A 22879-nucleotide genomic window follows, 5' to 3' on the forward strand; every position below is an offset into this window, starting at 1 on the left:
TTTCCTTGGAATTCTTCTGGACAGCAATAGCTTCTCAAATGATCAGAAACAGCTACAGAACAGGGGTCAAAGAACTGCAAAAGGATAACTTCTGCCACAGCAATTAGGCAGAAGAGAACATATGAGGGCACATTCCTTGACCCACCAAGGTGAGCTTAGCAACAGAGTACTGTCACCAACAGGCAGCAAGTGCAGGTATTTCAGATAGCAGTTACGTCATTCGGACGTGATCATTCATCCTTGACCTTACTACAGTCACATTCCTCAGCAATATTAAGCAACTTTGTCAAGAAGACAACTAATGAGATTCTTTCTTCCATTGCTGCTGAAATTCAGGAACTAAATGAGGAAAGAACACATTAGAGCAGGCTGACAAAGGGGCAACAGTAATACTGATGCTCTGGTAACAGCACAGAAGACTACAGAGTGCCATTCACAGGTTGTAAAGAGTAACTCCTAAAATGTTTTAAAATGACTGGTCATATAAAATTAATATTGTTACTAGTGACTCTCATGTTTCATGGGAATCTAAATCACAGTGGTATAATAACTAGCTCGCACGGCTATAATATGCAGATGAAGTACAACAGTGAGTTGCTAATGGACGTGTGTGCCTTCATTTCTCTGTCGCAGCTGGGAACACCTCTTTCCTGTTCGGATTCTTCCATTATCACTGTGACATTAATTCTAACTACATGTCTCAGCAAGCCCTTTTGCACTGCCTGATGCTTGGACCTCAACAGCTTCCAATCATGACTTGCCCACAGCAAATAGGTGCCACGGAGCTGCAGTTACTCTATGTAGTTAACCCGCAAAGCCCCTGTGGACAGCAAGTGGGTTGTGAATGTAAGGTAAGGTGGGTGTGGGGAGGATACTGCAGGAGTCTTGTTCTACAGACGGTGCTACCTAATTGTTAGCTGAGGCCACGAATGGGGCTATTCAGTTTTCCTTTATTACCTGGTCTACAAAGGTTGCTTTCAAACAGCTGATCCCCATCTGGTTTGGGGACTGTACTGGAAAGGTTTCCTTACCTTAGGAGCTTTTTCTGAATCTTCCCTAGGTTTCTCTGAGCAGCCAGAGTCTCACTTGGATGAATCAAAATACAAAGAACAGAGCAAAGAACTTTTAATCTATCCTGGAACACAGTTACATATTGGCCCAAGAGATGTGCTGCCAGTGCCCTGAAATCCTCTGCTCGTGCAGCTGTGGCACAGAGCCATCAGTTTGCTGTCAGGACACACCAAAGACATTTTCCTAAAACCTGCAGCTAGTGTAGGGACGGATTGAACTCTACCAGGAAATGCTAAGCTCATCTGTGGCTTATGAACATCGCTTCATCTGGTTCCCTTCCAGAATCCAAGCTGGGTGATGCTGTTCTTTGCACCTTGTCTTCCCACAGCAGGCCATCGGGTTTGCTTCAAACATGATCAACCTGAAGCTAGCTTACGTAAAAGGACACAGCATACTTTGCTTTCTCTTTCTTTCATGGGCTGCTGTATATGAGGCCATAGTTTCAATAACCACAGAGTAAGTCTACAGAGTCTGAAGTTTTGTACTTTTCAACTTTCTGATATTAGTCTCAGCGTAAATGGGGTTAAAGGAACTTTGCAGCACCTAAAAGGGTGATTAAAGACTGACTGAAGGCAAAATCCATGTTTTGGCCATCATTTTAATGACATTTGAAATTTTAGATGACCACAAAAATGCAGTAGGAGACCAACCATCATCTGGCATGCTCAGCATGGTCATTACCACAGCCAGCTGCAATACAGCAGCACTCACTGAATGGAAAGGGGAGATAGGACCGGATAAACAGACCATAATTAAGATTAAAGATGACAGATGTGGTTGATTTAACAGAGTGAATGATAATTTTGCTTCATTACAGTAGGCGTGATTACGCGACTGCCATTTTCAGAGGGAGAGTTTTTACCATAGATCCCAGATAAAAGCCTTTTGCAAATTCACAAAACTGAAATACAAAATGACCCTGCTGAAGTAGAAAAGTGGTCCAGAAAGTGGATGTGAGCAGAGAAATGAGCAAAAGGCTATTCAGTAAAAGCAAGGGGAAAACCAAAACCAAACGGGGAGACTTTTCAGCTAGAGAGCACCACTGAGAAGTACAAAGTAAATGGCAAATCTCTTTTTGACATACATTACACCAGGAGTGTTACATATAGGCCATTGGAAGCAATTTTTTAAACTCTCTAACTTTTTTACTGAGTGGGCAAGTCTTAGTTAAAATACACCACACTACAAAGGAAGATACAGTTTAGATTTGCTCCAAAAAAGGAAGGGTGGAAGTGATCACAGGGTTTAAACAAACAATGGATGAAACCTGTGAAATGCTGGAAATTGAGTTTGTTCAGTCTAGAACTAACACGTCTTGAAAGGCTGCTGTGACCTTTCAGCTTTACAGATGTCCACAATTTTGAGAGGTATTCTCCCATTATTAAGACCCGTTCATTTTCACATAAATATGAACTAGAGAAGCAACCACAACAACTGGATCTGGTGATCACAAGGTATGTAAAACCTCCAGCAATCAAGATGTTGATTAAAAGTAGAACAGTGAGAGAACAAAATAAAAGCAAAAATAGGAACTATCTATCACTCCTTCTTCCTAATTCTATTTTGCAGCCAGGCATCCAAGAATTGAGCTTGCAAAGAGAGCAAACACTCACCGATGGACACTAGATCCATTCAGTAATACAGTTCTCCACAGGACCATAACACAGAGGAAAACAAAAGCAAGCTCTCTGGTTGCGTTTTGTCAAATTATGTCAACCCTGCCAGTCAGGTAAGACTGTACTGCTACGGTCTGAAATTACAGAGCACCCCTTACTACAGACTGTAAGTACAGAAACTAATTGCTCGACTCTTGACAGTAGAAACTAATGTGCAGTCACAGTCGCATTCCCTCTCCTGAAGGGACGGGATTACAAGAGAAAATCTAAACACATGCACAGAAATGACAGAGCAGGAGTAAACAACTCTATTACACAGCCCTACGTCAAAGATGAACATCACAGCCCGTAGACTCCAGTCGGCCCTTCTTGCTCATCCCACTACTGATGCCCATCCCACCCGCCACTCTCCTCCCAAGTATGGCTCTGTGAAGAGCTCCCATGACAAGTAAACTACAGCAATTCAGAAAAAGAAGAAAAAGATCTGAAGCAGTATTAAAAATGCTGTGTCTTTTTATGCTGCCAGGGCAAATTTTGTATTGAAAGTTCCTGTCTTTTTTTATTTTTTAAATTAATACGTCTATTTTTTTTCCTAATTCTCCAAGCTGAAAACAGAGAAAAGAGGAAAACTACATCTACTCCTGGTTTTCTAGGCATTTGAGAGCAGATTTGGAGGGAGAACTGTTTAACATTAAACTCTGTTAACAGAGTTTACTTAACGTCCCACTGACATCAGCTTAAGTATAGAACTGAGAATTTAGCTGAAGTTATTTTTAATATTAAACACTTGTAGGTTTAAAAAAAAATACTCACACTTACCCAACCACAAAATATTTAAAAGATATTATTAACAATATTGTTTGTAAAAGGTCTTTTTTGTTCTATGCTACATGGGGTCAATCATTACTCCCTAAATTTTTAGTGATGCCTCAACTGTAGTGTTAGAGGGTTACAAGTTCATCCCTAATATGAACCATTTTTCGGTCTTTATAGAAACAGAAGTCTTCGCAGTCACAGACTTAATAATTTTTTTGGTGCGAGTTACAGGATATTGGAAGAAGTACACCCACACAGCAATTCTGAAACTACCAGAACAGACATGCAGCTTAGAGGAAAAATTAGGGCCTTTCACTTTAAAAAAGTCATCTTCTTCTCTCTGTCACTGCTGTGATTTAACCCCAGCCAGCAACTAAGCACCATGCAGCTGCTCACTCACCCCCCACCCCCCACCCCCAACAGTGCGATGGGGGAGAGAATTGGAAGGGTAAAAGGGAGAAAACTTGTGGGTTGAGATAAGAACAGATTAATAATTGAAGTAAAATAAAATAGAATAGTAGTAACAGCAGTAGTAGTATTACTACTTTTACTAGTACTTATTACTACTACTATTTTAGTACTAGTATTACTACTACTACAATATTAAGTACAAAGCAAGTGACACACTATACAATTGCTTACCACCCGCCAACTGATGCCCAGCCCATCCCCAACCAGCGATCGCTGCTCCCCCAGCCAACTCCCCCCAGTTTATATACTGGGCATGACGCCATACGGTATGGAACAGCCCTTGGGCCCATCTGGGTCAGCCCCCCTGGCTGTGCCCCCTCCCAGCTTCTTGTGCACCCGGCAGAGCATGGGATGCTGAAAAGTCCTTGACTAGTTTAAGCACTACTTAGCAACAACTAAACCATCAGGGTGTTATCAGCATTATTCTCATACTAAATCCAAAACACAGCACTATACCAGCTACTAGGAAGAAAGTTAACTCTATCCCAGCTGAAACCAGGACGATAATGCAAATTATCTGGAAGATGAAATTCTCAACATTGGATCAAAATCCACTGATTTCTTCAATCCTTTGCAACCTTCTTGGCTGGGAGGGATAGGAAGGGAACAAAACCAGAAAAAACCTTCATAAATTACAAAAAGTCCTCCAACACATTAGTGCTATTTGGACCAATTATTTAAATTAAGTTTTGTCAGGTACGTTCTGTTAGATCAAAAACATTTTGAAGCGTTGCATTTTTTTTCTAAGAATTTTTCACTGAATCTCAAGTGTTTTTTTTTTCTGACAGCTACTGGTGAGTTCTGCTGAGAGAGACAGACATGCACAGAGATGATGGAAAACACAAAGCCTGTGTTTTTACATTTTTGGTGTGAAGCCTCTCCAATCGTGTCTTTTTATTCCAATGTGAAATGCGTATAAATTTAAAAATCCTGTGAAACGATGGCTTAATAGAAATGTCCTCTGAACAGCCCTTCTGTATGCAAACGTCTGGCACAGTGTGGGAAAGTAAATGGGGATTATAGAAGAAAGAGTAGTTGGATGTTTCTGTTAAAAAAAGCATGAATTTTGGAGTGAACAATGGAAATGCCAACAATGAACAATAGCAGTGTTGGGGGAAAATTCACTGAACGCTCCATGGTCAACGAACCGGGACAATGCAAATTCTCACCACTAGGCACCAGAGTCCACAACCCAATCAGTCAAGATAGTTGTTTCCAAATTAGCTGTATTATCAGCCCTTTAATTTCCTTCTGCAGGTGAACTTTGCTGTCCATCCTCTTAAGCAGAGGACAAAATGGATTTTATGAATGGCTTGCTCCAAGAGGGCAGTACAATATTCTTTCTTTCGGTCTTAAAAAGCAATCTTCCTAGCAAAGGGACAGAAAAATGTGTGCCTTATTAGGAGACCCATCCTTGCAGCTTAAACTCCCCCAAACCAGTTCTGGATGAAATGCGAAATGGGGAAAAACATCCCTGCACTGTCTGTTGGGATGGTTAGGTGATTCTCCCCTGCTTCCCCCTTTGTATGGTCATTTCCCAGTAGTAACTTTTACACTTTCTTTTGCACACAAGCAAGTAATTGTGCAAAGTAGTGGGAAGGCAAGACCAAAACAATTGTTAAGTTGGGTAACTGGTACCTGTGTACTACAGAATTTTCTTCTTTATTTTAAAAGGAGAGCAGATAATTAGGGCCACTTTTGGATTGTGTTTATCTGCAGTTTGAACTTCAGAAAGTTCTGTCTCAGAAGTAGTATTTTGAACATTTGCTCTGCCAAATTTCCAATTGATTTGCAGCACATTAGAGCACCCCATCCAAAGATCTAAACTCATCTGTCTTTTAATTCCTGGTAGTAAGGTCTGTCTGACACTGGGTCTCACTAGGACTCCAGACAAGAACTGCTAGTGTATTAGTCATGCTGGCCTAAGCTATCACTTTCATGAAAATTTTATGAGCAGTGCTTACATTTCACCTGTTAAGGAAGACAAACAAGTACTTCCTTTTATAATTAATGTAGAATATGAAATGCTTTGGTGCTCTCAAAGGAACAGTAGAGTTAAGTGCTGATCAAAGCCTAGCTGTATATAGCTAATCGCTGATAATGAACCCACAGGGAATACTTGAAAGAAACAAAAAACCAAACCAAAACAAAATCCAACCCAACAAACAAGAATGCCAAACAAGCCTGTAAACTTATGACAGCTACAAAACAGGAGAAAAAAAAAGGATGGACTCTATTAATTGAGGTCATTGGAAGAAAGGGCTTCTCACAGCCAGGATATGAACAACAAGATCAGGTTCTGCACTTTTACTGTTCATCCACTTCTGAAAAAAAAAAAAAGGCTTGGATTAGGGATGAGGAATGTGTCAGACTGGAGACTTTAAATCTAAAATAAACTTTAATAGCTGTAATGACCTGACTGTAATCTACAGTAAACTCTTACACATGAAGTGAAGTGCTTTTCAGCCTAAAAGAAGGCAGTCACATTAAGTGCTCAGGCATCTAAATGCTTCCTGCTCTACTCCATTTTTTCCTAATTTATGCCATCCCTATGTTCCTAGTTAAAGTTAGTACTTGTGGAAAAAATATAGTCTTTGCAGACGATGGAAAACACTCTCTTTTTAATATTACCACCTTCTTGTCTTGACATTAGATAGCAAGCAGCATTAACATTCAAATCACTGCTTATGAAATAGCTACAATGCTGGTCTCTCAACGAATGCCAGAAGAATTTACAAGCTTGGCAGTCTGTCAGCTGTCTGATACACTAGACAGAGTGTCAGAAATTTCACACTGAAATTGTATATTCTTAAAGATAAGAGAAAGCTATGCATAATTGTGTGAAGGAACTAGATGAGACGGAGGGAGGTATTTTTATTCCCAATCAATAGAGAGATTTACAGTAATTCAAGCACCATAATTAAGCCCTTTAAGGATGAAGCACTGATTGTGCCAAATTTCAGACAGATGCTCTTCCCAGTTAGCTGCTCGATGGGGAGGAGAAAAATAGAAACTGTTGCATCTCAATGTTTACCACTTACCTTCTTGCCTGCAAGATACACTTGGTGCTTAGAAACCGAGCTATGAGTTTCTGCTACGCTTAATCCCCGACGGTCTGAACAAAAAGCCACCTTCCTGTCCAAAAAAACCTCAGGTCAAGGCCATGGACTTCTGAGATAATATTTATATTGGGAGAATAGGGGATGAATGCTGGTCACTCTCAGCAGAGGAAACTTGATCACAGAAATGCACCAAAATCTGGCAGTGGAAGAATCTGTTGGCCCACAAGGCAGGCTGCAAGTGCATCTTCTGTCTCTTGTACAGGGAGTATAAATATTAAACTAGCTTACTGGCAGACAAAGAGCCTCCTAATGTTTACATGCTGTGTTAATTAAAAAAACCCAACCACCTCAAGTGATCAATAACTTCAAAGAGAGAATCTGGCATCATTCTCTGATTGCAGTACAGGTAATTAATCCTGTTTGCTACGCTTGAAAGAGGAGGAGCATCATTTTATTCTAGCAACTGCTTTAACATCCATTTCTAATTTTGCTGACATCTAGGAGATCAAATTTAGATGTGTAAGGCTGCATCTTGGAAAAAAAGCGGTGCGCTTCTTCCGTCCATCCTGCCCAGACTCGCTTGCCCCTTGCAGGAAGCCTGGAGAAGTGACTCTGGCCCCCTGCTGTCCCTTAGAGGAGAGAACGAGCGCTGGTCACACGTTACCATTGATTTTAATCCTCCTGCTGTTGGATTCACTGATGCGTACAGGACTCTTTCAATGCCTGCGACCAGGAGAAGGCAGTGTGTTTGTAACCTAAGACCATTTTGAGGGCTGAATCACTGCCCTCCAGCAAGTAATGCCTTTGATCCTTCCCACTGCGTCCTGTGTAACAAGCCCTTGAAAGGGCAAGAGCTATTTCCCGTCTCCGTAGCCACATCTGTACCAGTGCACGCCTGACACAGCTTCTCCTCAGATGCTGCTGCTCTGCTCTCTGAGATGTGGGTACCAGTGGTCAGAGGGCGGGGTGGCAACCCCCCAGCCGATGGCGTCTGAATCCGGAAAGTGACCTTCAGCACCGTCACCAGTAACACACGAGCGACGCTTTCTCTTAGTCCAGAAATCGACTGCTATCTTTTGCTTGACAAAGATCATTTGTTGGCCAGTTAGGTGAGCATGGATCATATGGCCAGTATTCAGCCCTCCCACTCTCTTCTCCTGCCATCACTTGTTAAAGGAAGAGGAATGAATTTGCAACAAAAAGGGAGTTAAACCTGCAGGCAGCCGTTTTAATCTTGATGACAGCGGTGCATGTCTTCATACAATGTCTTTGCCAGACATGCTCAATATACCTTTCAAAGTAAGCTGTTGATTCTTAAAAGGGAAGGCCTTTCACCTTCCACAGAAATAAAGAGCTTTTAGGGTTTAAATATGTACAGTCAGAAAAAAGTCAGACCACTTGGAAGAACACTGCAGATGTAGTATTTAATCCTGCTCCATTTAATTCTTAATATGTTGAAGCTAATATGGGTTTAACTAAATCCTGCGTTAAATACCCTAGATGCCATTCTGTTCATACTCAGAATAAATGCGCCTTGAAGCCCCATAGTGCCATGGCAGCTTAGAGGTGCTAAAGCATGGTTTGTCAACAGTTGTATGTACCTTGCCTCTTCCACTATCTCTTGCTTTTACTAAACTCAAGATCATTTAGTTTGGCAAGCTGGAGCACATTTTACCTAAAATGAAGAGGTACCTACATGTAGTAGGTTTCTTTTATCCTTTTCATATAAATAAGAAAAGTTTGGAAGCGAAACTTCGTCAGTAAACCGCAGAACCTTTATCTTAGATAAAAACAGCAACAAAACTGAATCCCAATAATATGCATCTTCTGATTTTAAGTACAAGGCATTTTAGGTGTGGGAGTTTATTTACTACAAAAATAATCACCTGTTTGGGCTTTTGTTTGCTTCTCCACAATGAGCAAGGTGTCAGTTATCAGTGACATACATCTTAGCTAATTTGAATTGAGAGATACTAAAAAAAACTCTTGGTGATTAGCTTTTTTTTTTACACATGCTACAGTAATAGATATTAAAGTGCATGTTAATATAGTTAAAGGCATGCAATTATAATTTTCTTTTTTTTTTTTTTTAAAATGTATGCCAGACAGGTAATTCGCTGGGTTTAGACAACATGCAAAGGTAGGACATGTCATTTTTAAATAATATGGTCATTGATCCGGCTCTCTTTTGCCTCCTTTCCACACTCCTTTTGATGTAACCAAGGCAAATTGGATTGTCTGACATGAACTGAGATAATACGGATGGGACAAAAACACAGGAAGGAACTATATTGATGATCTGCTTGGGTTTGATTATTAACTTTTTTTTTTAAAAATCACCAGAAAGTCACATTCTAGGAAAGAATGACTTGTTGAATTCCTGCACTTCATCACCACCAAGAAAGGATCACCATAGCAACAGGAAAAGACTACGCATTGTAAGAATACTCACAAGCTGAACAAGATAATGGTTTAAGATAATGTCCCAGTAGCATGGCAAAATGCCAGCCAGGGGTGGGGAGGGAGGAAAGTGGCATTTTTACAATGACAAAGAAATTTAAAAAGAATTAATATTGTAAATGTGAAATATATGTGAATTCAAGGCTAACAGAAAGTGCAAGACAATGAACTGAGAAGCTCTATGGCTCATTTGTCCGGGGAGCAAATCAACAAGGTTTCGTATTGATAAATGCCTGAACTTGTCTCTAAGGGTCAACTGCAAGTGACTGATGTGTGTCTTTATGATTTTCCTTTTAGCCTCTCTGTCAGGGGATCCAAAATGTTTTGCAGCTAGCAGGAGGGATCCACGCAGCAACTACATAGAAGAGTTTAAGGCAAACATTTCATGTAGGTCACCCGTCAGGCAGAACCTGCTTAACATCTAGTAATTATCCGTAAGGTCTGATCCAGCACTGCAGTTTAGAGGTGAAAGGATCATTACATTTGCCGTCTGGTGTATCTGTTCTATTTAGACACTTACCTTTGATCCCCTCCTACAACATTTTTCAATCCTCAACGTTCAGTTCCACAGTATTTGAGAAGCAAAGCTACAAATCTACACTTAACTCAAAATATGAATCAGGATGAATGTAGAGTATGTCACTGAATGAGATTTAAACCCTATGATACTTGTGACAAAATTTTTCCTGATTTTTTTCTTTTCACTACAAACCAACCGTCCTCAACTCTCATGTTTTGTTAAGATCTATTTAAAATTAAATAGGTGACATAACAACAAAAATTACAGATAAAAACATATTTGAAATGAGAAACCCTGTACATAGTAACTGCTGCTTTCAAAGCCATGTTCTTTGCAACCATTTCTTTGTGGCAGAGTGCGTGTGGCTTTTGCTTTAGCACCACTACAAGTTTTCCTGTGAATTTCAAAAGGGCTTTTTGTCTTCACCCCTTCAGCCGGTTTAGTGAAGGAGTAAATTCACACTGAGAGTACCGAGACTACTCCAGCTCTGGAGCCAATGGGAACCATTACTTATACCTCTGATTTTTCCATTTTCTCTTTCAACACAATTTGTGTTAGAAAGTCTTCTAGTAGGGTTTGGAAAACTTAAAAAAATCCTCAGTGAAAACTGTCAATTTGCTAATGCAAAGTGACACTAAACCCAAACATTTTCATTTACCACTCATCAAGATCATCTGTGTGCAAGGCTACACAGTCTACAGTATGTATTTTTCCTGACACTGAAACAGAGCTAGCTGTGTCAGACCACCAGAGATACTTTTAAAAAGACCGAGTTGTTCTTACCTGATACTGATAAACGAGTTGCTGCGATATCTCATCTTTGTATCATGGAAATGTCACCCAGAGTGAAAGTCAGGAATTGTTCATCCACACCTGAATGTCCTTTCACTCCTGCCCTGGTGAAACACCACTCCCTTGCTGTGAAATTTCTTTCTATCAAAGCTCACCTGACATTGTTGCTCCCTTCAGTGTACAGCAGTCCCTCACTAGAAGTCTTTGAAGCAATATGATCTTTTCCCTCTACTGCTGCGAAGCACTGGAGAGGACAAGAGGAGGGGTTCCTAGCTCCCAGTCTCACTAAAGCTTATCATCACCAAAAATGAAGGTCTCTCTGCCCATGACTTGAAACAGTCAAGTAAAGTCTGGCTATGGCAATGAGATTTTTTTTTACTGGGCAGAAGTTAACAGACAGCTTGAGTCAACTTAATTGCATGCTGTATGTTCCCCGATATCCTTCATGCTGGCTCCATGACCAAGTACTACAATGAATCCAGAAGAAAATGTGTAAGTTTGTAATCTGTCAGGTCAACAAAGTTGAATCGACTCAGCAGAAGTTTTCAAGATGAGACTGAGCCAACACAAGGACAAGCGTAGTAGCACCTGGCAAGGACAAACAGGACCTCCTTCTTTTAACACCAGGAGTTATTAGGAACAGTTCAAATATCTTGAGTAAATCACACAGCTTGTCTTTTACAAGCTTGCAGTCAAATTAAGTGTGGGAAAAAGAAACCAACTAAAATTAACAACCAAAACCCATTAGCTGCAAAAGATTCACAGCAGCAGTGCATCCTCAAGAACTTTATGGCACACTTTTTAAAGACATGAGCCAGTGAAGTACCTTTCAGGAAACGTGCTTTTATAGCAAGAGGAGCATAGAATATAACCTTCAGGTACAAACTGACCTAGGAATTTCAGAGAAGAAAGGGACTACTAATTTGTGATGAAAAAATTAAAGTAGGAGATTGTATGTTATAAACAGGGAAGGGACGTACTAAAATCTTACAATGGCATGGCAGCAAGGAGGGAATAACAGGTTCTAGAGCATGATACTGCTTGTATCAATGTTTGGGACCTACAGCTCTGGAATATCTGCCTCTCCTTACAAACATCTGCCCTATTTCTCTACTGAAGAAGAGCTGAAAGGAAATGCTGCAAGGAGTTCCTTGACATTGCAAGAAAAAAAAAAAATCCAAAACCCAAAGGTATGACCTTGGCACATACTTCTAAGAAAGACATATATACCTGTCCCCTCTCATATAAAAACTGGCAGATGGATGCATCCTCAAACACAGTAGGCAAAGACTAATCAGTATCAAAATCATTATGGACACAATATTTCCTCTAGCATTCTAATTTTATACCACTGTAAAGCCATCAGCTTTGCCAGGACAGGTTGTAATTTACACCGCTACAAGTGAAATCAGAATGAGGACAAAATACAAGAGAGCGGTCAATGTACACCTGACCCTACAAATCTAAAGGGAACAGATTTTTTTTTTTTTTTGAAGTATTTACCTGACACTCAAGAAGCAAGAGAGAAAAAAACTGTAAAGTTAGGCACAACGTGTACTTTCAAAGACTGTCAGTCACAAAACAGGATGAGATTGCTGGGATCAGCAAATTGTTTTGGCTTTCCATCATTTTCAGCCTGAGATGAATACCATCATGACTAATGGGATTTCCCATTAAACATGGCCTAAGGAAAGCAGACATATCAGAAAACAAATCAGCACTTTATATAAATATATTTATGCCTAAAATTAGATTTACTTTTTTTGTATGAAGCTGACTACAATATACTCACTTATTAGGAATACAGCTTAAGAAATGCTACTGTACCTTATTTATCTGTACTTGCAACCTTTTGCTGACTACGTACCCAATACTACAGAGAAAGTGCTATCACAGCAGCTAGGTCAAAACTCAGCATTCAAACAGCGTAAGACTTATGGAAAAGAAAAATAAAGCAGAATATTAAAAAAAAGGTAAAGAAAATATCCTGTAACTGCATTTAGAAGTGATGGCAAATCTCTTGTCATTCCAGCTTTGCGTTTCCTACCGTGATTATAGTGCTACAGTCATCTATCAATCACACCCACTCAGTTTTGGTTTCCCTTACAGAGGAAGGTGGACGTAATTCTTCTCTGAACTGCTCCACTGAGCTAACGTGGCATGAACCCCAGCTTACCTGAGTCTAGGTGCCACGGGTCGGTAGCGGCCGACATTGGTGGGATGGTGAGTGGAGATGCTCCGCAGTTGGATTCCACCAGTTCTCCTTGGATGTGGACGTGAGAGGAGGCGTTGGTAGGTCTCAGAGCTGCTTTGAGTGGAGCAATCTGGTTGAACTGTACTCTCGATAGGCAGCCAGTGAATCCTGGGGTGTTGTATTTATATATATCTTGGTCAATCTTCCCAATTTCTATAGGAAATTAAGGAGGGGAAAAAAAAATAAATTAATCAAAACAATTCATTGCTTTGGAAAGCACGGCTGGTCTGAACACTTGATTCCCAGAGCTCAGTTCCCAGGTTCCTCTCACAGGAGACTGAGAACGTGCCAGACCCTGCCAGGTTTCTTTACATTTCATTACAGATTAAAGCTGGAAACCTTCAGGCCTTGATGTGACTCGGTTTCACTGCTATGCTATCATTAAAATGAAAGGCTGGATGTGAAGGAGTCATCAGAGAACAAAAGGCCAGGAAAAAAAATCTTTTCCCCAAGAAGAGGTGGCGAAAGAGAAGGCAGAGGGACAGTCATCGCCAGGGTCTCTCCTCCTGGCTGAAGCTGCTGCTGTGAGAGATGCCCCTTCCTTCACCCTGGCCCATCGCCCTCTAGCCCCTCTCCGTGGGCTGGGACCACTCCTGTTCACTCCTGTTCCCCTTCTGTCTCCTCGCCAGGAGACCAAGTCTCCCTTCACCCGGTGACTAAGCACCCCTTTGCCAGGGGACCAAGCATCCCTTCGGCCTGAGATGGAAAACTGCCCCTCTCCGGCCTCCTTCCTTCCCCCGCAGCGGTGAGAGGTGGCAGGCGCCCGTCCACCCCTGCTGCAGGCTGAGGAGCAGCGTGCATGCTCCTGCGCTTCCACAACCGGGCCTATGTCGGCTGAGAGCCCGCCACAAGTCGGCCATTTTACACCTCGCTGCTGTGGGCTGACGGGCAAGCTGGCAGCTGGCATCCATGAGCGGAGCACAGGGCTCCGCCGTTGCTCTCTAAAACAGCCGCTGTCCCTCAAAGTCGCCTCCCAAGTAGCTTTCTCCCTTCTAAAGCACCAGTTAAAACGATCCCAAAATGGTAGCCGTAAAATGCAGCACGTGCCCTTACTACCTAGGAACCTGCAGGCCGCTCACAGCTGTTTTAATTCTGCCAGGACCTGTTGCAACAGCCTGAGTCACAACCGAAACGAAACCAGAACTCTGTCAGCTGGCTGCGTTAGAGGGGGTATTAACATTTCAAAGCCTGACCGTGGTGTCTAATACAATATTTACATGGCAGTAGAGGAATTTGGCTTCCTTTCTTCTATGGTAGCACAGAGTGAAGGAAAAGGACACACGGCAGCATCACATTTGTGCTGTACCAGGGAGTATTGCTCCGTAGGCACTGAGACACTTCAAACCGCCTTTCCCTGGGTCGGCAGGGACAGGAGTTAACATTTGGCCTTTGAAGTCAGTGGAAAAAGTCGTACTGAGCTGAGCAAAGCAAGATGGTGTCCCAGGGACAGAGAACAGGGAGCAACCCCAGGTTGTTTGAAAGCAACCTTTTCAGATAGGAACAATGATAAGGGTTTGAAAAATGGTGTTTCTGGAAAAAAAAAAAAAGAGATCTGTCATTACAAGATTGTGTCATAAAAAAGAAAGAAAAGAAAACAGAGGTGGGATAGAGAGGGTTCTCCTGAGAGGTGTGAGGACAAAGTGGGAAAGAGTTTTATTGTAAGAGTTTGGGGAAGAGCGGGGAACCAAAGCACATCCGAGTTTGAGTTTTGCTGAAAAAATAAAAAAATCAAATCAGAATTATGAGCAAATGCATTTTGGATTAGTCTGTGTTCAGTTCTAACCAAACCAGGATCAATTATATGAGGTCTGAGCTGCTGACTGTCCTCCCTAAAAACTACCACGATACATATGTCAGTGCTATTCCTAACAGGACTGATGGTTTTGCATCAGGGATACGTATGAGGAGTTTCAAGGCTACTAACCAGGCAGGGCATTTCAAGTACGCTTCATTTTTTGGGTTTATGTGTTAACATGAAGTGGGGGTGGAAACTGGACAAATCTTGAGCATGATTAAAACAACTTCTTGGTTTTCACAGAGAACTAAGCTGTACCTTTTCTGTCTTTGCAACCATATTAGAATGATAAACATACAACATTTAAGTGTCCCTCCCCAGCTAGCATAAGGACACAAAAGGAAGATGCATAATCTGAAAATTACTTGCATTAGATCCTTATGTGATCCACTGTACAAGAATGGATTTTCTATTCCCCCCATTCTCCCTCTTCCTCCACGTTTGAGAGCATCCTTTCTCTGCTAGTGCTTATCCAGCCTGTATCAATATTACAGCCACATTTCACAAGCTGGCAGTGAGCAGCGATTGTCACCTGTGACAAAGTGGAAACATGCTCAGGACTCAGCTAGAGCCTGGCTTAAATGCATTAAAATAATTGCATTAGTCATGTGGGTCTTTCATCCAGCTCTCCTTTAAAAAAGTAGCTCGACCAAACAGTTAGCATCACCTCCTCCAAAAATTTGATAATAAGTAAAAAAACTCACACATGCATGCACACTTTCCACAGTTAGTAGAAAAGCTGTATGAAAGCCAGAGTTGATGCATTTGAATGCTACTTGGAGACCATATAACTCGGACAAGGTTCCTATCTGGCCACAATATTCATTGTCTCTTACTTCAATAAAATATTCATGGTATATTCAGCAAACAGCTGCAATTTAGAGTAATCCTTATAATCTAAGGAACAATTAGAAGACCGTATTTCTCTTTAAACACTGCAACCACTGTCAATAACAGATTAGTGATTACCTTTTATTCACATTTTTATATATTCTGTGGAACTTCATGCAGCAATGCTAATAGCCTCCCACTCACAATCCTGAATGACAAGAACAAAAATCTGTGAATATGATTGTGCTACTTTAGCAGCTTCAGCACCATTCCTCTCTAACTCTGTGAATAATAAGTGATGGATACTAGATCCTGAAAGAATTAAGGAAAAAAACCCAAAAAACCCTAACAAGGCACCTTGCTGAAGACCTGCATTTTTGTTTAAAACATTCCACAAATGATGGTTGTGCAAGTCACCTCATGCAAATTTACTACCAGCTCGCATCACATCAGTGCTAAAACAAGATGGATTGACTTCTTCGACTGTGAACATGTTCCTTCCCGTGCGCGTCCCATGGGGCTCAGCACACCAATACTCTCTGATGTTAGGCCATTATACTTTGCCTCCCTGTGTATTTGAGCCTGCTATAAACCAATCCCTGGAGAGTGTAATGATTATATAATGAAATATGCCTTTGTTGTCATGACTAAAATTCAATTTTCTCCCTATAACAAAGAGGGGAAAAAAAAAAAAAGATGACGACAATCACATTATTTAAAAAAGGGAAATGTACAATGCAACTACTTTGCATTGTTCTAATTTCCAGCATATAAGCTAGTGCAAAGTCATATTAATGACATAAAAATGACAGTATTATCAATACCTAATAGCAACATTAGTATTATTGCTTTCAGATCTGATGCAGCAATCTTCTGCTGGCACCCTACCCACAAGCATTTCTGTAATGAAAGACTTCCAAAAATACCACTTAAAGGCCTTTTTTAACTTCAGCTGATTTTAACCATTTGCTCCCTTGACCACATAACCTGCTGACTTGAGATGAAGACCATGATTACAAGACAGGGACCATTCAGGCAAACCCATTCTAGCACAGATGCACTGCAGTATACAAATCCTTAACACTGAACATTCACACAATAACTATGCAACTGCCTACCCAGATTACTTAAACATTTTAAAAATGCATATAACTAGCACACAGTATACTAAGAAACTCACGAGATGTTGCCCCATGTCTTGTGTCTTATCATTCACTGAAGATATAGCTAACATCAAATACTTGTTATTTATGTTTTGTTATTTCTTTAACAGTAAAAAGATATAGGAATTTAATCCTCAGTTACTCATTTTGATTTCAGGGCTTATTTCCCATGGCTGTGGCAGAAACATGCCACACAGTGATGAAAATAACACCATTTCTCTATTGAAAATTATGTGCTACTACTGAAGAAGCTCTTTTCCACCTAGGTGAAAAGATGTAAAGAATATCTATTTTCAAGCATGACACAAGGCACCATTAATGAGTACCCAACAAGTTGAAATTCATTACTCTATGAATCTAGAAGAAAACAAGCAAAAAAAAAAAAAAAAAAATTGTATAGAGGAAAATTTGTGGCTGGATCTGTGCATAAGTAACAAATGTATTAGTAGCACATCACAATATTAATCAGTGTAATTACGTTATCTGGTTTTCAAGCCTTTTTGCCCTTACTACATTATCTGTAGATAGTGTAGATGTGGCTCCTGCCTAGGCACTGTTACAAGACAAACAAATAAACAGTTTGGTTCAGATTATTACCAAAGTTGACCTAGTTAGCATGCATCTGATGAGCTACTTGTAGAAGCAGACACATTGCCAAATACAGTTATCTACTCTTTCTCTCCCTTCTCTATTTTCCATATCTACCAGTAAAAGAATTAGAGTAGCTCAAAGGGCCATGGTGCTTCTAATAGCACAAAAGGTTATCGAACTGCTGGAGAGGTCCAGCTCCGCTTAATTCTACATTTATTTTTCATACATTCTTGTATCACTTAGACTAGAGAAAAAACGACAGCCTGATTTAGCAGAAAAAAAAAAAAAAGATATCTTTGGTCCCACAGCCCTGAGCAGGTTTTTGATAGACAAAACAGAAACGCTTTCTATTTATGTAAAGTTCCCCATGTGAGGATCCTAGAATGACTCACACGTACACATGGCTCTGCAGCACAAAGCTATACAACCCAGCACAGCACTGTGCCATACCAGTATAGACATGCCACATGGGGAAAGATGGCCTTGGACTGCGTTACACGCTGGAAAGAGGGAGAGGAGAGGGAGTCAGCCATGAGGGAAGAGAGAAACACTCCCACTGTAAATCTTTGTAAACCCACAAAAACTGTTTTTATTAAACATCCGTGCTGAATAGCTTTTCTATTCTAGCTGATCTGTACATTTTTTTTCTTTATAGGACTCCAAAATGCAGATCGATACGGAAAGTTATAATAAATTCTGAATCTTGCACAGTGTTCAATACATACAGAGAGGATCAAGGCATCTATTTATTGTGAATTATGTTCCATTAGGAAGGAAATGTAACAGAACTTGAAGTACAGTTTGTGGGTATGTACAACAATGTATGTAATAAATATCCTGTTATGAATTCCCTTGGAGTTTTCCAGTGATGCCCTTCAAAGTAGAAATAAGGCATAGCTAAGGGTACTTCTTCTAGCACAGCATGGCTCTCAGTAAATGTTATAGCCATCTAGCTCTTCTTTTCTCTTTGACAGTGGGAAAGCTCTGCCCGAAGTAGCTCATAGCAGGGCAGGGAGAAGAAAGGCACTATATACTGGAGTGAGTTTGGTTGTGACAGAAGATCCCTTTTAAACAAACGAAAGTCTTAGCAGCACAACCAAAGCCCTCTCAGTTCGATTTACTAGAGACTATTTCTTACACAATTTACACAAGACATCATTTGAGTTTTGCTTTGAAAATGGTGAAAAATCCAGCTGTTTGTATTTAGGACAATGACGTATTTATACGTTCCTGAAATACAACAGCTTAATGATTCTGGAAAGAGGGTAGCCCTATCAGTAGTGGGAGAAGTCCAGCTTTGCCACAAGGCGGTATTTCTGGCTGAACTGCCAGGATGCTCTGCTATTTCACCTAAGATTAAGCATCCACTGAGTGGGTAGATAGAAGGTAATCCGTTATAAATCTCCATAACTCATCAGCTAGCTGTACTAAATTGAGCCTGAATTATCTCTATATAATATTTTAATAGACTGCACAGGTGAATTCACCGATTCAATTAAATGAACCACTAATTGCTTTTGGGTCAACCTTAGCAATAGATTTTTCTCTTCGAAATAAAGCACCACGTGCTCTCTTGTCCCCTGTACTCAGAAAGATATCTCATTACATTACCCACTGCTCAAAGAGCAGCCCAATTGGCATCTTAAGCATCTCTCTGTTACTGCATCAGGCTCCGCATAATAGAAAGCAGTTTAAACTCCACTGAAAGGAAGGTATCGATTTCAAGAAGTCACAGTCCACTGAAATTACTACGGCACTTTCTCTTATTTGCAGTATTTGATGCCTAGATGAGCAGTTCAATGCAACATCGAACCCTGGCACATGCCAATACTTGAGGACTGGTGCAGAGTAAAAAAACTGAGAGAATAAATAAATTAGCTTTAATCACATACAGTACACAGTCATAGGGAGAACCTATCTGGGGTGGCAAATATCTGCTAGACCAAAGCCACAGGGCTAAAAAGTCCATGTCAGGAGCAACTACTATACACCCAAAAGGGGGATAACACCAGCTGAAGGGAAAATTACGTTCTGATACATCACCTGGGTCTTCTGATGAACATCCTCCAGTATTGAAGAACAAGCACCTGTTTCTTTACTGGCTGTTCCTATCTTCTCTGTCCTAAAATCAGCAATTTCTATGAAAAAGCATACTAATACCACTTAACTGTGTAGGCACCACATGTGGTATCAGATATGCTAAACACCCGCAGTACAAAGCAAAGAAGCTAAACTCCCAGAACGACGTTTAATGAGCTGTAGTTAGTGTAAAACTGCAAGGCATGTATGGGCCCTGAACTAAGCTACAGTAAAGACCTTCCACAGCCTTCAAACTTCCCTGGCTTTTAATTTCAGTCTCTGAATTAAAATTCAGTAAGTGGTACAAACCAAGTATAAACAACAGGAGCTTTATTTTGTCCATTACTCAAAACTGAGCTAGTGCATATTGCTCTCTGGATACAGGTACCAGTGAAACGAGATGCTCGCTTATGAAGAACTTGTTACAGGGGTGCTGGGGGTAGCGAAGGGGTGAGTGGCCTCCGAGAATGGGGACCTGAGCTTCACAGGACCCAAGTGCAAATGACTGCCGACTGCTCTTCATGCAAAAATTCAAAACCCATGTAGCAGACACACTTTTTTCAGTCCACAGGTCTGCAAGGGCCAGGTGGTAGCCGGATGCCTCCCCACATGTCCCCTTCCCATCAGGCTAATATGCTTACGCTGCCCAGGGCCTGCAGGGATGGAGCAAATGTAGCGAGAAGCTGCGGGGTGGCCTCCAGCCCCCACGGGGCTGGGACAGCCGTCCTGTCACCCCCTCTTCTGGCACATGTTGCGAGAGACTCACTGTCCCCTTCGCCCTGGACCCCTGATGCGACCCCTAAGTCAGAGGCCTTCAGACATGTGCCTACACCTGATTGCTTTCCAGAGCCTTCAGGTACTGCCCACAGTATGGCCCCATCCTGTGACGTGGTCCTTCCGTGGCTATTTTAACTTTTTCTTTGTAACTTTATGTGACATATTGTAACTGTTCCGGTTTTCTTTTGTAAGAAATTATAGCTTGTATGGAATAATTTTGTTTAGACAGTTTATGTCTAGACTGATAAACTCACTGACCACCCACCGAAACACAGAGAAGATGCTATTTGTGGTGTATGAAGCACTGTGCCAGAAACCAAAGGAAATAACATTAACCCAGCAGTGCCAACCGGTAGTGTTGCACAGCAAACACATGGTGCTTTCATTTGCTGTCTTACACTTAAGAAATGGCCTTATCCACGGTGCAAACAAGAGAAAAATTACTTATGAAGACTGTAACTGCTCAGCGCGTGTTTCAGTTGCAGCAGCAGCTTTATCAGCGTGGCTGAAACAAAGGCCATTTCTTTATGAAACATTCCCAATACTTTCCGCACAAGCTGGAAATGATCGAACCAGGTGAAAAATACACAGGATTAGAGAACCTTAGCCGGCTTGGAAGCTGCGCCGTGGCCCTGGAGCACTTCCAAAACCCAGTCCATGGCGGAGGAGTTACGGCTTTCGGGTCACGCTGTAATGGAGCCAGTAAATCACCGATGTGAAATGCACTCCTATCAGAGTCCCATTATTGCAGAAATAATAAAGTCTAGTGCTGGACTGCAGCTCTCAGTCAAAAAAGGCACTGTGAAGAATGCTATGAAATGGAGATGTTATTTGACAGCAGCCTGGTTTCACATTGCCACAAATGAAGAGGGTTTGAGAACAACGAGTTGGATTTTTTTTTCTGCTCTTCTGTACTGATGGTATAGTTTCCGAATGTTTCAAGAGGTCATAACAGATGTATGATTTCCCGGAATTTTCCATTTTAAAATTTCACGTGTAGCCAACAACTGCTATTATTCAGGAATTCACACTCCATTTTAATGAAAAGGGAATTAACTGATGCTGTAAGGTTCTTAGTAATTGCATTATAAAACCCACAAAACTAAGGCCAACAGTAAAAGTGAACATCAGTCTTTCAAGGAAACAACTATTTTCTTCACATTTTGCTACTGACTCACTGTATAACCTTGAGTGAGCCACTTCAGATATTCACATAAACCTCTCCCCCTCCCTCTTAGTAGGACATAGAGAATTCCCCCTACCCTCCACTTGGGATCTGTCTCACTTGAGATGTTTTGAGATCTAAGTAAAAAAGGTATGGGCATTGTTTCTAAATATGAGAATAAAATGAAGTATTTTTTTTAAACACACCACAAACTTCTCATGACTTTGGGAAGGTCACTAATGGAGGCACAGATCGTATGGCACATTTCCATTGATAAAAAAGAAAGCTCTCCCTAGGGTAACGTAACAATGCAAAATCAGGGAAAAAGAGAAGAAATACCAAGTTTCTATAGACCCTTTTTTTGCCAAGGAACAATACCCAGCATGCACCCATCAACTGGAAGTCTTGATTTTGGCAGAAGTCTTCAAACATTCCTACTCAAGAGCCGTCCGGGAGAAGTGTTCAGCTGGGGGCAGAACCTCAATGGGAGCAAACAGTCAGCTCCGTGCCAGTGGGATCAAAACTCCCATGGGTTTTGGGGGAAGAGAGACCTCTCCGTGCATTATCCTTTATAACCAACTGTGAGCGGTAATACAGTCATTTCATAAATTTGTGTAGCGTTTTATTTCTCCTCTAGATGACTAATCATTCTCCCTGGGTACCAGAGGCAAAAAGCTCAGCCTGTTGTTTGAAGCAGGAATCCCAAAGGTAGGGAGAGCTGAAAAGAAAGGCCATCCGCCCAGACAATAGCCTGAGCTGACAGAACAGGACACTGATATTGTTCAGCCAGGCTGTACCACCGTACCTTGACTGCAAAACCTCCTGAGGGCTAACGGAAATCTTGTGATTGAGAAGCAAAGTGCTCAGCACACACTGATGTAACCAAAGCTGCATAAGAAGTATCTGACGCTTAGCTTCAAGAACAATTTTTTTTTTTTCTACCCCATCCTCTATCCTCTTCACATGATGCAAAAGCAATGAGATCATGGGTCGAGGGCAGCAGCAGGAGAGCCACCACCAGGTGTTCCATTCACAACAAAGAATTAAATGTTTCATCTACTTTTTGTCTGCAGGCAGGCTCTAAACAGAGTGAGAGAAAGTGGATGATGGGGGAGGAGAAGAAATGATACAGCTGAAATTTCTTTAAAAAACCCAAACAAACCACAAATCTAAATGACTGACAAAATAACTAAGTAATTTTATCATCATCGATATCACTATGAAAAAATAGAAGTTGTCATCACAGACAAAACATCCTCAGAATTAGTTGGGACACTGTATTTCAGCAGAATTTATAAACCCATTCTAATTTATGCTCACGATAAATAATCTTCACGGCACCTTTCATAACCCTTAGAGAAGGATGTAAAACACATACATAGAGGTAGCATTACTATGCAAAAGAAATATGCAGTT

The 22879-nt window shown here is 41.1% G+C and overlaps 1 protein-coding gene across 1 annotated transcript in view; it reads right to left on the bottom strand.

Moving 5' to 3' along the window:
- Positions 1 to 22879, bottom strand: part of CNTNAP2 (contactin associated protein 2) — a gene marked incomplete at both ends in the record, with an annotated part of 1183012 nt that overhangs the window by 4866 nt on the left and 1155267 nt on the right. The window contains one exon of the mRNA XM_082307127.1: positions 12985 to 13215. Coding sequence (XP_082163253.1) covers positions 12985 to 13215 — 231 coding nt within the window. The remainder of the gene's footprint in view (positions 1 to 12984; positions 13216 to 22879) is intronic.

The sequence above is a fragment of the Platalea leucorodia genome (assembly GCF_965183815.1).
Source record: "Platalea leucorodia genome assembly, chromosome: 1".
NCBI lineage: Eukaryota > Metazoa > Chordata > Aves > Pelecaniformes > Threskiornithidae > Platalea > Platalea leucorodia.